The following is a 15,796-nucleotide window of genomic DNA, read 5'->3' as shown; positions in this document are numbered from 1 at the left end:
AGGATGGAAGATAAACTTCCCCAGGGGTTGGAAAAGGTGGTCGTCAGTGGTGCGCCACTTTAGAAGCCACCACAGGCGGTCTTGGCTGCCACTGATCATCTCCATCGCCCCCAGCAAGTTCAGAGGGGCCTAGCACCGCTGGGAACGCGCGTTCACTGCTGGCAGAAGGGGCGCTCCCAATTGGGCAAAGCCGGTGGCTGAAAACTTCGATCAACCCAAAAGATTAACTGAGCTTTTTGACGCTTCCTGTGCGAACCTGGGGCCCCAGCTGCAGGGCAAGTAGTCCGAGGCAGCCAAGGCCTCAGAGGGAGGCGGAGGCCTGGCGCCTAGAGCAGGCGGCCCAGGAGCCGAGCAGCCCCGGGGCGGAGGGCGGAGTCCAGAGCGCGTCCGCCCCGCCCCGCCCCGCCCCGCTGCAGCCCCGAGCCCGGCGCGCGCTCCTAGGCGGGGCCGCGCGCTGCCTGTGCGCGTGTCCCGGACCCGGCGGTGGCGTGCGCGGGCCGCGCGTGCGCGCTGCGGCGGGGAGAGGGGCGGCGCGGGCGCGCGTCTGTCAGTGACAGCCGGAGGGGGAGGGGGCCGGAGATGGTGGTGGTGGTGGCGGCGGCGGCGGCGGCTGCGGCGGCTGCTCTTCCGACATGAGGCAGCGGCTGCGGGAGGGCGGGCGGCGGGCGCAGCCGCGGCGGCATCTGTAGCTCGGGCAGGGCCCCTGGGGCGTGGGCGCGGCGTGCGGACCGGCTGGCGTCGCGGGAGTCGGGCTCCGCGGCAGCCCCGCACCGCCGTCCGCGGAGCGGCCCGCGCAGTGCCCAGAGCTCGGCCCTAGGCGGGGGAGCGGCGCGTTCGGCTGCGGGCAGCAGGCCCTGCTAGACCGGCCGCTCCGACGGGCGGCCCTCGGGCTCCGCAGGCTTGCGGGCGAGGGCGCGGGCCAGGGTAGCCCGCTGGTGCTCCGCAGCGCGGGGACGGGACGCGGCAGGAGCCGCAGGTCGGCCCGCGCGCTTTGACGCACCGGGTGCTGCTGCGGCAGGATGAAGCGCTGCTCGCCTCCGGCCGAGTTGTTTTTACAAAAGCCGCTCCTGGTGCCCGGAGCGCTCAAGGTCTGAACTTCCCTCTGGAGCTGCAGTTGGAGGAGCGCTTAGAGGCCACCAGCGGGCGACGGCGCCCGAGGGGAGCGCAGCGCAGCGCAGCGCGCCCGGGATCCAAGACTCAGCGCAGCCGCAGCACGAGAACCCCGGGAGCACCAGGTACGGCCCCGAGTGGTTCTCGCTCGCCCTGGCGCTTTCATTCGCCTTTATGGACAGTTTTTGTGAGCATATGGTGCCTTCCAAGTGGCTCGCCGGAGCTCGCACTCGCGACAAGCACAGGTCGCGTGGCCCTCCGGGTGTGGGTACAGTAAGGCTGCTCTAATTCTGCTGGATTTGCCCGCAGGTACCCCTGACCCGGTCGGGAAAGGTTCCAAGAGCTCAGCAACATGGCTTCCTCACCCCACCAGCAGCTGCTGCATCACCATAGCACCGAGGTGAGCTGCGACTCAAGCGGAGACAGCAACAGCGTGAGGGTCAAGATCAACCCTAAGCAGCTGTCCTCCAACACCCACCCGAAGCACTGCAAGTACAGCATCTCCTCCAGCTGTAGCTCGGGAGACTCTGGGGGGCTTCCCCGGCGCATGGGCAGCGGGGGTCGCCTGCGCAGGCAGAAGAAGCTGCCCCAGCTGTTCGAAAGGGCCTCCAGCCGGTGGTGGGACCCCAAATTTGACTCCGTGAACCTGGAGGAGGCCTGCCTGGAGCGCTGCTTCCCGCAGACCCAGCGCCGCTTCCGGTACGCAATCTTCTATGTGGGCTTCGCTTGCCTCCTCTGGAGCATCTATTTCGCTGTTCACATGAGAACCAAAGTGATTGTCATGGTGGTCCCGGCACTGTGCTTCCTGGTGGTGTGTGTGGGCTTTTTCCTGTTTACTTTTACCAAGCTGTACGCCCGGCATTATGCGTGGACCTCGCTGGCTCTCACCCTGCTGGTCTTCGCCCTGACCCTGGCTACCCAGTTTCAGGTTTGGACACCTCTGTCAGGACGCGTTGACAGCTCCAATCGTACTTTCACAGCCAAGGCGGCCGACACTTGCTTATCTCAAGTGGGGAGCTTCTCCGTGTGCATCGAAGTGCTCTTTTTGCTCTACACGGTCATGCACTTACCTCTGTACCTGAGCTTGTTTTTGGGGGTGGCCTATTCTGTCCTTTTTGAGACCTTCGGCTATCATTTCCGAAACGAAGACTGCTTCCCGTCTCCGGGACCTGGGGCCCTGCACTGGGAGTTGCTGAGCAGAGCCCTGCTCCACGTGTGCATTCACGCCATCGGGATCCATCTGTTTGTCATGTCGCAGGTGAGGTCCAGGAGCACCTTTCTCAAGGTGGGGCAGTCCATTATGCACGGCAAAGACCTGGAAGTAGAAAAAGCCCTCAAAGAGAGGATGATTCACTCCGTGATGCCGAGAATCATCGCCGATGACTTAATGAGACAAGGGGACGAGGAGAGCGAGAATTCTGTCAAGAGGCACGCCACCTCCAGTCCCAAGAACCGGAAGAAGAAGTCTTCCATACAGAAAGCGCCCATAGCATTCCGGCCCTTTAAGATGCAGCAGATTGAAGAAGTCAGTATTTTATTTGCAGACATTGTGGGCTTCACCAAGATGAGTGCCAACAAATCTGCCCATGCCTTGGTAGGTCTCCTCAACGATCTGTTCGGACGCTTCGACCGGTTGTGTGAGGAGACCAAGTGTGAGAAGATCAGCACCCTGGGTGACTGTTACTATTGTGTGGCGGGGTGTCCCGAGCCCCGGGCAGGCCATGCCTACTGCTGCATTGAAATGGGCTTAGGCATGATAAAAGCCATTGAGCAGTTCTGCCAGGAGAAGAAAGAGATGGTGAACATGCGTGTTGGGGTTCACACGGGGACTGTCTTGTGTGGCATCCTGGGCATGAGGAGGTTTAAATTCGATGTGTGGTCCAATGATGTGAACTTGGCTAATCTCATGGAGCAGCTGGGAGTGGCTGGCAAAGTTCACATATCTGAGGCCACTGCAAAGTACCTAGACGACAGGTATGAGATGGAAGATGGGAGAGTTACTGAACGCCTTGGCCAGAGCGTGGTCGCTGACCAATTGAAAGGTATGTGTGTTTCCTTGTCATCTCCCTCCCTCATCCTTTTTGTATTTAACGGTAATAACAGTAACTGAAACCCTCTTTCCAGAGCCAGTGTCTGGAGGCAGCTGGCTGTCTCAGAACCCCTGACCGTGGGGAATCAGTGTGCCTTTTTTTTCTGGCAAGTCAGATGTTATAGATCTAGTCGACTACACTGCAGACAGGGACATGGAGACAGTGCTGACCTAGATGAGACCCTAGTAGGAAGGAGAATGTGGAAACCCACACCCTGCCAGTCGGCTGTTGATGTCTCTGAAGCTGGTGGGAAGCCCAGTGAGTGTGAGGGTACTGGGGCCCAGTGTGAGGGAACTGGAGCCCAGTGAGGAGTGTGAGGGAACTGGGGCCCAGTGAGGAGTGTGAGGGTACTGGGGCCCAGTGAGGAGTGTGAGGGAACTGGGGCCCAGTGAGGAGTGTGAGGGTACTGGGGCCCAGTGTGAGGGAGCTGGGGCCCAGTGAGGAGTGTGAGGGAACTGGGGCCCAGTGAGGAGTGTGAGGGTACTGGGGCCCAGTGAGGAGTGTGAGGGTACTGGGGCCCAGTGAGGAGTGTGAGGGTACTGGGGCCCAGTGAGGAGTGTGAGGGTACTGGGGCCCAGTGAGGAGTGTGAGGGAACTGGAGCCCAGTGAGGAGTGTGAGGGTACTGGGGCCCAGTGTGAGGGAACTGGAGCCCAGTGAGGAGTGTGAGGGAACTGGGGCCCAGTGAGGAGTGTGAGGGTACTGGGGCCCAGTGTGAGGGAGCTGGGGCCCAGTGAGGAGTGTGAGGGAACTGGGGCCCAGTGAGGAGTGTGAGGGTACTGGGGCCCAGTGAGGAGTGTGAGGGTACTGGGGCCCAGTGAGGAGTGTGAGGGAACTGGAGCCCAGTGAGGAGTGTGAGGGTACTGGGGCCCAGTGTGAGGGAACTGGAGCCCAGTGAGGAGTGTGAGGGAACTGGGGCCCAGTGAGGAGTGTGAGGGTACTGGGGCCCAGTGTGAGGGAGCTGGGGCCCAGTGAGGAGTGTGAGGGAACTGGGGCCCAGTGAGGAGTGTGAGGGTACTGGGGCCCAGTGAGGAGTGTGAGGGTACTGGGGCCCAGTGAGGAGTGTGAGGGTACTGGGGCCCAGTGAGGAGTGTGAGGGTACTGGGGCCCAGTGAGGAGTGTGAGGGAACTGGAGCCCAGTGAGGAGTGTGAGGGTACTGGGGCCCAGTGTGAGGGAACTGGAGCCCAGTGAGGAGTGTGAGGGAACTGGGGCCCAGTGAGGAGTGTGAGGGTACTGGGGCCCAGTGTGAGGGAGCTGGGGCCCAGTGAGGAGTGTGAGGGTACTGGGGCCCAGTGTGAGGGAGCTGGGGCCCAGTGAGGAGTGTGAGGGTACTGGGGCCCAGTGTGAGGGAGCTGGGGCCCAGTGAGGAGTGTGAGGGTACTGGGGCCCAGTGAGGAATGTGAGGGTACTGGAGTCCTTTGAGAGTTGAGACTTTTTAGAGCTTGGAGAAATTGCCTTTAAACCCCTTGTAGTTGTTTCCCTATCTCTTTTGACAAAACTGTTAATCCCGAGCCCCCTTTCCACTCCAGGCCTTGCTTTGCTTATGGTCAAAATAGGTGTAGGAGCTGATTCTGTTCTGTGGGACCCTGGAGAATAGACATACATGTGCCTATCAGTGCACACTGCCTTTTGCCTGATCAATTAGTCCCCCCCCCCACATACACACCCTCCCCCTTCTTCCCTCCTCTCCCCCCCCCACATACACACCCTCCCCCTTCTTCCCTCCTCTCCCCCCCCCACATACACACCCTCCCCCTTCTTCCCTCCTCTCCCCCCCCCACATACACACCCTCCCCCTTCTTCCCTCCTCTCCCCCCCCCACATACACACCCTCCCCCTTCTTCCCTCCTCTCCCCCCCCACATACACACCCTCCCCCTTCTTCCCTCCTCTCCCCCCCCCTCTCACATACACACACCCCCCCTCTCCCTCCCCCTCTCTTTCTCAAGTTTTCGTTCTGTCTTTCAGCTTTCTAACTGCTTTGTTAATCTCTCTCTTGCTTCATACAGCCCAGATTTCAGCATACAGAACCCTACAAGCTCCCGGAGTCCATATGCCTCCCCTACGCCCTCACATCTGCACCTTGCTCCTTGTCCTCAGTCTTAAGGCCCTTACTCTTCTCGGAAGTTTTGCTGGGCTACACCTTACTTTATTTTCTTATTTTTATCTCGGACAGAAGTCTTTGAGGTCTAGAAAACGGGTTTATAAAATGGGACCCAACAAGGATCCTTAGTAAAATCTGCTACAATTCTTGCCCCATCCTCTGCAATTTTAAACAGTTTCTGTGTTTTAATATAAATTAAGTCTCAATCTCGAAATCTCTGTCTCTCTCTCTCTCTTTGGTTTTTTGAGACAGAGTTTCTCTGTCTAGCCCTGGAATTCCCAGAACTCACTCACTCTGTAGACCAGGCTGGCCTTGAACTCACTGAGATCCACTTGCCTCTGCCTCCCAAGTGCTGGGACTAAAAGTATGCACCACCACTGCCCTGCCTGGCTTATAAATCTTCAGGATTGAGGGAACATTTATTTTAGGAGTTTATAGAGAATTAACATTGATTTTAAGAAGCTATATTAAAGCTGTATTGTGTTTTGTGGTGCCCAAATGCCGCATAATTACACAATTAAAAGCCCCAGGAGAGGGAACTGTGGGAGGAGAAGTGATGGTTTAAATCAGACAGGGGGGAGGGGGAGGGGTAGCTGAAATCAGAGAGCGGCTGAGTTGTACTAGTGTGGGCCATCTGCCTTGTAGCACTGCTGGGAGCTCAATGGCATTTTCTCTCTCAAAGGGTGTTTGTGATCTGAGCTCCCTTGTGTATCATTTATTTACTTGTTCTGTGGCCAAGGTGCGTTTTCTTTCTCCTGAATTTCCTGTATTGTTTTTGTTAGTTCTTTATTATTATTATTATTATTATTATTATTATTATTATTATTATTATTATTATTATTATTTTAGTTTTTCGAGACAGGGTTTATCTGTGTAGCCTTGGCTGTCCTAGACTCACTTTGTAGACCAGGTTGGCCTTGAAATCACAGCGATCCACCTGCCTCTGCCTCCCGAGTGCTGGGGTTAAAGGTGTGTACCACCACCACGCTCGGCCTTGTTTTTGTTAGTTCTTAAAGAATTTATGGGCATAGCAGAAAAAAAATTTCACTTGAGAATTTCCTTGGTCTAGAGAGATTTAAATGTGGGTGCTGGCCAGGTCACAAGTAACGCTTTGAGTTTCCTTGGAAAGACCTTTCTATCACCCATGTCTTTCCAGTTAGCAGCATGGCACCTGCTTTGGGGCTTCATGGTGTCAGCCCTCCTTGACATTTTGGCATTTTTTGGGCCCAGTGGTTGCTGGGACTGTAGCACGGTTCTAGGCTGCGGTGCCGGACTGCACTGCAGTAGATGGAAAGATCCAACGCGCTGGGCCAGAGGACAGTGGATGCAGTTTTGTGAGATGTGCTTTGTGTGTTGTATCATTTGGACTTCGAAAATAAAGATAGGTATAGTTGTTAAGTAGATTCAGAAGATTTGAAACCATTGAGTTTTTGGAAATACCAGTATTTGTTAACTTATTGGTGATTCAGGAAAAATACAAAAAGAAATTCTAGAGGGGGTCTGATGGATTTTTAAAGGCTTCAAAAGTATAAATTTGATTAAGTAATTTAAAAATAAATGTGCATCATATATGTATAAAATGTTTGTAAATGGACATGGGAAGGAAGAAATAGGGGAAGGGAAGGAGGAAAAGATAGAAGCCTTAGAAGAGCTGTTACTGACTTTTAAATTCAGTATTCTCGCCTTGAACTATTTCCCCAAGACTCTAGCAGTAACGTCTCTCTGCCCAGATCCCTGACCCCTTTTGAAACTGTGAGCCTCCCCCACCCTACCCGGAGACAGGCTTTCTCTGGGTAGCCTTGGCTGCCTTGGACTCACTCTGTAGACCAGGCTGGCCTCGAACTCGCAGCCATCCGCCCGCCTCCGCCTCCCGAGTGCTGGGACTGTGCGTCTTCTTTGCTCTCATCCCCTCGTCTGATCCCTGGACCTGTGGCAGCATGGCGGGAATCTGAATGGAATGGTGAGCCAGTGTTTCTCCACATTCATGTTTTCTCCCTCTGCTCACCTCTTCGCCCTCTTCCCCCTTTCTTCCGTTCCCTGACTGGAAAGCTCTCTGTTTGTCTGGCGTCGTGAATGCTAGTACGGACCCATGAGGGTCCCGGCCTTGGCAAGCTCCTGGCTGGCAGGATTGTCGCAGAGTGCGTCTGTACCGTTTGGGGCATTTTAGAGAGAGGCACATACTTGAGTGAGTCCTGAGATCATGTGGTCAGGTGCAGCTCTCCACATGGGCACAGGAAGAGAGCTAAGTACAGAGCAGGTCGCATGGGCCGGAGCTGTCATTCCTGTTCTCAGCAGGGGTGGGGGGGGTGGGGGGGTGGGGGGGTGGGGGGGTGGGAGGGGGGAGCGTCGGGCTGTTGGACTGAGTTCATCAGTTCATCGGGAGGCACCTGAGGAGTTCAGATTTGATTCAGACTCTCAAAGTCTGGGGCTGTCTCCCCTGTTGGGACTTCTGTGAAAGGCCAGGTGATCCAAATTGAAAACTTCACTTTTTCAGTTCTAGGGATTGTGGCCTGGAAGGGGGTGAGCCTGGGGCTGATGGAGTGGGTTCTAGGGCGAGGGGCTGAAGGCAGCTGCAGTGTCAGTGCAGAGAAAGGACCTGTGGCAGCATCAAGATGCCCTCGTGGGACGCCAAGCCAGGCCTAGTCAGAGGCAGATGGGGCAGGGCTGCTTTCACAGTGAAGGGGAAGGAGCCTTTTACTTTTCTGGAACTGACCAGGAGATTGTCAGAAGTGAGGAAGGGTTGAGATGCCGTTGTCGCGGTGTGGTGACGTGGAGAACAAGGGAACTGTCTGAAGAGCATGAGCGGGTCTGGAAACCCTGACTCACCCTGACTCACTCAGAATTTACCCTTTTGTCAAATTCTGTGCTGCGCCCTGTTCTAGGTTCTGGGGCTACATCAGGGTACAAAATAGACAAAAAGTCCTGTTTTCATCATGGAAGGCCTGGGTTTTGAATGAATAAGTGGCTTTCTAGTCTCAAACAGCACAGTTTCACTAGTGGAGTTGATAGAGAAACCTAAGTTTTTTGGGGGGATAGTCCGCAGAATAATAGCGATTATAAAACGAAGGAGAAATAGCTAAATTTGAGCTACAGGAAGAGTGGTCCTGCTGTAGCTTTGAGATAAACCTCAGAGCCGGAGGGATCATGCCTATTCTGTATACAGTGACCAAGGAATGAGGGTGCCTGTCCAGAATGTTCGTTTTTCCTGTGGTCGATGTAGAGTTCTAGAGGCACAAAATGAAAAATACCCCCCCCCCACCTTCTCCTCGCATGGGGATATGCCTAATCTTTGCAGAGAGAATTCCTGGTTGACATTGCACAGTTAGGCATATAGATGAAGACATTGTCTGTGTGGAGCCCCAGGGAGAGAGACTCCGAGCCGTCGGTCTGTCACCTGAGCCCTTGGGTCTCTCATACACACTCAGCCACAGCCTCTCAGGAGGCAAAGTGGCTTAGATAAGATGAAGTAGAAAACGTAGCCCCATAGCTGGCAGAGGAGACAGCAGCCAGCTCAGCAGCAGCAGCAGCAGCAGCAGCAGCAGCAGCAGCAGCAGCCAGGCCGTGAACGCTGTTTGTCTTGCTAAGTAGCCCAGGCTCTCCTTGAACTCATAACCTGGGCTGGCCTCAAACTTGCGGTCCTCCTGCCTCTGTTACTCTCTCAAGGGCTAGGATTCCAAGGGTGTGCCGCCATGGCCTTTCCTAGGACAACCTTTTCAGGCCCTTTGGGACCAAATCACATGGCTTCAAGTAAGTTGCACACAGCTGTTAATTCTCAAGATAAGCTTTTGAGTGAATTAACTTTTGGCAAGGAAATTAAGAATGAGGTTTGCTGAATTCCCGGTGGAATGCAGAAGAAAAGAAGGTAATCTTTTCTGATAGAATTACTAAGAAAGTGGAAAACTAAAAGGAGGCTTCGTAATAATCTTGTTTCTGATGACCAGCCAGTGTCGTCTCTCTACTTAGTCACTGACTTGTCTATGCCTGGGTATGATGTGGATACAAGCCTGGTGGTCAGTGTTTGTGGGAAGGAGCTGAGCATCACAGGCACAGTGGTGCCTGGCCTGCACAGGTGGAGGGATGGGCCCGGGGAAGGGGCAGGCTGGCTTCCCCAAGGAACACCCGAGAAAGCTGAGAGCCCAAGGCACTGTGCCCGGCAAGCCAACCCGTGCCTAACTTGACTTGGAATTCACAAAGGGATCTGTACTTGACTTTCCTGCTTTTGGAAATCAGGGTGTTTACTGTGGCATTCATCAGCGTTGTACCTACTAGAGTGACAGGTGCCCTCTGACCTGAGTCGAGTGGAGAGACTCCGTCCCGTGGAATAGATGAGCTCGTCAGCTTCCCCCTTCATTCTGGCGGCAGTGATAGGGGCAGATGCAGTGGATGCAGGCTGTAGGAACGGTGTGGGTTTGACGACAGGGTGAATAGCATCCTAGGCCTGGCACTGTCAGGGTTGTGAGGCTTTCTACAAGCCAGTAGCCCAAAGCGTCTGGGCTCAAGGCCCCTTTACACTCCAAATATATTTCAAAATAATAAACCTATACCATTACACTAATATAAACAGCATCGTAATAAAAATAAAGACATATATGAAAAGTAACTTCAGACATAAAGAATTGGTGAGAAGAGGAAGTCTGACTCGCATGTCTGTTTAGTTAATAAAAAGTTAATATAAGGCTGGGCGGTGGTGGCACATGCCTTTATTCCCAGCACTTGGGAGGCAGAGGCAGGTTGATCTTTGTGAGTTCGAGGCCAGCCTGGTCTACAAAGCGAGTTCAGGACAGCCAAGGCTACACAGAGAAACCCTGTCTCAAAAAACAAAACAAAACAAAACAAAAAGGTTAATTTAAAATTATAGATTGTATAGTGGAAATCTGCCATGTTAGCCTTTTTTGAGTGTGTCAGCCATGTTCTGCCTTAACTGCCCCTGGATAGAGAAGGTCACACAGTGCAGAACACATTGCCTGTGTGCAGAGGAGTCCTTGGGATGAAGGGGCATTTTGCTGAGGTCACCGTGGGTAATTTTCTTGGACTCCATGCCAACCCTAATAAACAGGAATTCTTCAAGCTTGGAGACAGCGTGGACCCCCAGGCCTTGCTCTCACTTTCTTTCTTATGCCATCACAGAATGTTTCACTGGACTTTTAAATGAATGTTCTCTTCAGGTGTGACCTTATATCAACACGCATCGGTCATTTGTCATACCAAATACATAATTGGTCATACCAGATTTTCCAATTATGAAAATATTCAGGGTAATCAGTCTGTAAGCACCAGGCAGACACTTACTTTACAGTGCCTTGTGTATGCTTCCCCAGAACTCTCATTTTTGCCTCAGAGTCTGAATTTTTATCATCAACAGCAAACACTGCCTGTTGATTTCCTTGAAACGACAGCCTCATTTTGTTAGTTTTTAAGGAACATCCTGCCAGCGCTCAGGCTTGTGTGTAGCTTGTCTGTAGGTCAAATACAGATGATGCTCTGGGAGAAAGGACATTAGTTTAGCTTGTAGCCCCTCATGCACAGCGGCTCTCCTGACAGCCTTGGGACCTCGGTGTGTGACATAGTATTGGAGGCGTGATTCCCATCTTATCATACAGACTATTAAAAAGACACATACTTACAGTTGAGATTTAATAGTCATTAATTTTTGCTGCTTCATCAGGGGTATTCTTTGGTGAAGCTGTTTTCCTCTGCAAGCAAGCAGTAGTTAAGCGTGCTGTGACAGGGTCAGGCGTGGTGGCGCACACCTTTAATCCCAGCACTTGGGAGGCAGAGGCAGGCGGATCGCTGTGATTTCAAGGCCAGCCTGGTCTACAAAGCAAGTCCAGGACAGCCAAGGCTACACAGAGAAACCTTGTCTTGAAAACCAAAACAAACAAAACAAAAAGGAGCGATGTGACAGTACAGTTTGGTCCTGTTGCCGTTTTGGTGGTACAGGACATTAACACACCCATGCTGAAAAGGTGATTAAGGTCTTTGCATCTTTATGAAAATAGCTTTGCCCTCACAGATGCCCTGCTGTGTGATCAAAAAGATCACAGCCGGCAGTGCTTGTCTCTTCCATGCAGAGTATTATGGATTTGATCTGCGGCACTACATAAAACTGGGTGTGGTGGCCGGCCATACCCATAGTCTCAGCCTGCAGGAGGTGGCATCAGGATCAGAAGTTCAGGGTCATCATCCTCTGTCATATGATGAATCTGAGGGCAGCCTGAATTAGATGAAGCCCTGTCACACGCAAAGAAATTAAAGAAAAAAGGCACAAGGCAGTGCTAAGTGTGTAGTGGCCAAATAGACATCGTCTTAGATGTCGCAGGCGTTTTAAGTGTTGCGGAAGTAGCTGGTGACCCTCGCCCATCAGGGCTGTTTTGCTCTTGCTGTGTGACTTAGTGGCTAGGTGCTTGCTTTCTCTTCTACCTGGATTCTGTTCTCTCTCCTGTACTTTTTTACTGCAGGGCCTAGACAAGCTGCCGTGGGGCTCTACAGTGCACGGGGATGGCAGGTCCTCTGACACAGGGTCTCTCTCAAGAAGGGAGAATCACATGAGCTAATTCAAGAGAAACATTGTTTAGCTTAGTTAGCTTGTTAGCATAGTGGCAGTGGCCGGTCAGTCACCAAGAACCAAGTTTCCCCTCTGGGGAAATTTGTATTTTTGTCCTCACAGAGGCCTCCTCTCCTTTGCTATACTCTGCTTGGTGAACATTGAAACCCAGGACACACCAGGGACTGTGATTGTGTCAGTTTCTTGAATTAAAAAGGGCAAGCCTCCAGACTGCAAGCCCCTGACAGCCCGCTCTGGTTACACTGTGTCGCTGAGCTTGGCCACTTCCTTGCTGTAAACCCCAGGGGAGCTTAGCAATATTGTTTTTGGGCAGTTTCAAGTCTCTACAGCTTTGAGGTACTTAGAGTGATGTGGCCCTAGATAATTGAGGAATTATGGGAAAATCCTCAGCTTTGCAAGCCTGGAGATACGGCTGAAGTTTAAGCAAAAGCTGTTATTCTACTGTAAACTCTTTTATTTATTCACTAAATATTGAATGAGTTCCTCCCATGATGAGGCATGGACCAGAAACACATTGTGGTTCTCTCCTGGAACACATGACCTGGACACGTGAGGAGGCAGCGCTCAATCGACCACACAGCGAATATGCACTAGACTTGCCAGTTACAGATTATGAATAAGGCTGTGCAGGAGGGACTCTGATTGTCTCCATTTTGTAAGTGAGGAAAGTGGAGTTGGGAGAGGTTCAGTAATTTGTAATTGTTCAAGCAGCCAGAAAGAGTTTCTAAGTGGTTAACCCAGTGCTTAACCCCAAAGGAGTGTATCAGAAAACAGGGGTACCCACCTCATTGGGTTGTAGGGATTAGATGTTAAGCACATGTCAAGTGCTTCCAAGGGACTTGGCACATAGTAACTCTCATCGGAGCCCAGGCCCACCAGCTGCTGCTTTTGAAAGGGTGATTCATTTTCAGCAGCGTCCACAGCAACCTTACCTTTCTCAGTCCCTCTCCAGTTCACGCATTTTCACACGTCCTCCCAGCTGCTGTGAAATCGGTATCGCTGTAACAACATGTGTGTAAGGGTTATATATGGCCTTACTCCCTCCCTTTTCATTTTGGGTTGGTTCTTTTTTTAAATTTTTCGTTTTGTGCGCTGTCTCTCTCTCTGTCTCTCTCTGTCTCTCTCTGTCTCTCTCTCTCTCTCTCTCTCTCTCTCTCTCTCTCTCTCTCTCTCTCTCTCCCTCTCTGTGTGTGTATGCGAGCGTGTACACATGGGCTATGGAGGGCAGAGGAGAACTTTCGAGAGTGGCTCCTTTCATTCAGCATGAGACCCAGGCTTTGAACCCAGGCCCTTAGGCTTGCATAGCAAGTGCTTACCCTTGAGGCATCTTGCCAGCCCTGCTCCAAACTGGTTTTCTTAAGAAGAGATTATTTTTACTTTTACATGTGTGAAGGGGCTCGCCTGAGGAAGCCAGAGGTGTTGGATCTCCCAGAGCTGGAGTTATAGGTGGTTGTGAGCCACCAGATGCAGGTGCTGGGAACCAAACTCTGGTCCTCTGAAAGAGCAGTATGTGCTCTTAGCCTACGCAGTATCTCTCCAGCCCCAGTTAGTGTCAGAAACAGTGGCTTTCTTCAAGAAAATATATAGGCTTCTCTTGGATTTTATTTGATTTATATTAGTTCACATTGTATGCCATTATAGGTCTTTTTTTTTTTTTTTTTACACAGGGTTTCTCTGTGTAGCCTTGGCTGTCCTGGACTCGATTTGTAGACCAGGCTGGCCTTGAACTCACAGAGATCCGCCTACCTCCGCCCCCCAAGTGCTGGGATTAAAGGTGTGCGCCACCACCTCCCGGCTTTAGTTTTAATTTTTAATTACGTGTATGCATGTGTGTCTGTGTGGGCATATGTGCATATGAGTCCAGTTGCCCATAGAATCCAGAAGAGGGTGTCAATCCCCTGGTACTGGAAGTACAGGCAGTTGTGAGTGAACCAACATAGGGGCTAGGAACCAAAATTCAGGTCGTCTTGAAGAACAAGCACTGTTAACCGCTGAGCTCCCTCACTAACCCCCATTATAGAATACCCCATTTTGATACCCAGTTTGTATCATCCTAAGCATGTGGAGGCCCCCACAGCTTGGCTGCCATATGCTTTCCAACCAACCCCAGCGGCTTTTGGTGTATTTTCTTCTCAGTGGCATTTTTAAGTAGCAGCAAAATTATAGGTATTGATATCTCATTAATTCAGCTTTTCTGATATGTTTATACAGACAGACAGCTAGAGTTTACCCTCTCCTGTTTTGAAAGGAAAATTAATAGCATATGCATGTTTACATGAAGCGATATGCCGCAGAGGAAAGCCATGTGCATCTCCAGGCTCTGGGAAGCTCTGATTTGCATTCTTGCAGTTGGCAATTATGAAGCAATGTGGCATTTATTTTTACAGTATCTTCCCACTAAGGCCTGCTGAAGGACATGTGTCTGTGAATAGAGATAAATAGCAGCAAAGACCAGCAAAAAGAAAAGCCCTGCACCAAGATGAAGATGACCTGGTTGTGGGCTGAGGAGAACACTCAGTGTAGCCGTGGAAGGCAACTCCAGCCCTTCCCTCTTCCTGGCAGCCTTGTTCTGAGCAGTGCCTCCTGGGCGCTCGCATTTCCCTCAGGCGGTCTTGTGTCTGACTTACTTACTCTTGGGTGGTTTGTCTCCACTCTCCTGCAGTGTCTTGTGATAAGAGCTTTTCACAATTTAAGCACTGCTGACGTAATTGTAGCTGCTCAGTGGTCACACCACAGGCCTCTGTCTTCTGGGGTACACATCTGTGGATTCAATCAGCCTCAGGTAGAAAAATATTCTGGAAAAAAAATTGTATCATACTGAGTACATACAGTCTTTTCTTTCTCATCTGTATTCCCTGGACAATCTAGTATAATTTCTATTTATATATCACTTATATGATATTAGGCATTGTAAATAATCTAGGGCCACCCAGGAAGACATGCATATTTTATGTGCAAATGCCAAACTTTTTTATATAAAGAATTGGAGAACTTTGGAAAGGACAATAATATCCATGGAGGGCCTGGAAGTAGACTCCCTAAACTCCACAAATACTAAGGGACCCCTCTTGGTTATGAAAGTTTGAGAACCACTTTTTGAATGTCTTAAGAGAAAATGTAAACTGAATATAATTGCTTAACAAACTTAATCTCTCTCTGTCTGTCTCTCTCTCTGTCTCTGCCTATCTCTCTTTCTCTGTCTTTCTCTCTGTCTCTGCCTCTCTCTCTCTCTGTCTCTGTCTCTGTCTCTCTGTCTCTGACTCTGTCTGTCTTTTTCTCTGTCTCTGTCTCTGTCTCTAGATCACAGGGCAGCTGTGGGTGCTAGTCCTCATCTGCCACCTGGCTCCATTATCTAGTGGAGGAAATTTACTGTCTACATTGTGGACACTGTTGAGTGCCTAGCAAGTCTTAGAAGACCTGGGTTCAGTCCTCAGCACAAAAGAACCAAAACCAGACCAAACAACAGCCCCCTGCAGCCTCTGTTCAGTGAGCTACCCAGCCATTCCTAAAGCCTTGCTGCCTTCTCTGGACTTCCAGTTTGTTCTGTGTAGTTTGGGGTAGAGTCTGGCACGGAACAGTTAAATCTGTGGGCAGTGGAGGATAGAGCCAGTCAGGACCCTGGGCCTGAGGATGTGAAGAGATGCCTTGAGCGCCAGAGCTGGCAGCTTCCGCCTGGTGTGTCCCTGTGCTGCAAGGCAAGGAGAGCAGCCTGGGCACAGGATTAGGAGCTGCGTGGATGGACTTGGTTTGATCAGGTGATTTGTAAGCTTTAAAAATGGAGGTTTTGAGAAGTGTTTTTGTCTCCGATAATTTTGTATTTGTGATAATTCCTATTTGTCATTTATATACATGCCTTTTGGGGGAACAAAGCTTCAGGTTATTTGGTGTACATAATTTCCAGGATTTTTGTGTAATGCTATTAAATTCTG

The 15,796-nt window shown here is 51.4% G+C and overlaps 1 protein-coding gene across 3 annotated transcripts in view; it reads left to right on the top strand.

Annotated features, from left to right (window-relative positions):
- Positions 1–458: 458 nt before the first annotated feature.
- The window catches only part of ADCY9 (adenylate cyclase 9), a 136,666-nt gene continuing 121,328 nt past the window's right edge, over positions 459–15,796 (top strand). For 2 of the 3 annotated variants that reach the window (XM_084764019.1, XM_084764017.1), the window contains exons 1-2: positions 459–1,235; positions 1,420–3,152. In XM_084764019.1, coding sequence (XP_084620145.1) covers positions 1,463–3,152 — 1,690 coding nt within the window. In that variant the 5' untranslated portion in view covers positions 459–1,235; positions 1,420–1,462. The remainder of the gene's footprint in view (positions 1,236–1,419; positions 3,153–15,796) is intronic. The other variant, XM_084764018.1, reaches the window with a different exon arrangement.

Source organism: Acomys minous (genome assembly GCF_964271855.1).
Source record: "Acomys minous genome assembly, chromosome: 16".
NCBI classification, from domain to species: Eukaryota; Metazoa; Chordata; class Mammalia; order Rodentia; family Muridae; genus Acomys; species Acomys minous.
The sequence above is the reverse complement of the archived record's forward strand: the minus strand, read 5'-3'. Positions and strand labels throughout refer to the sequence as shown.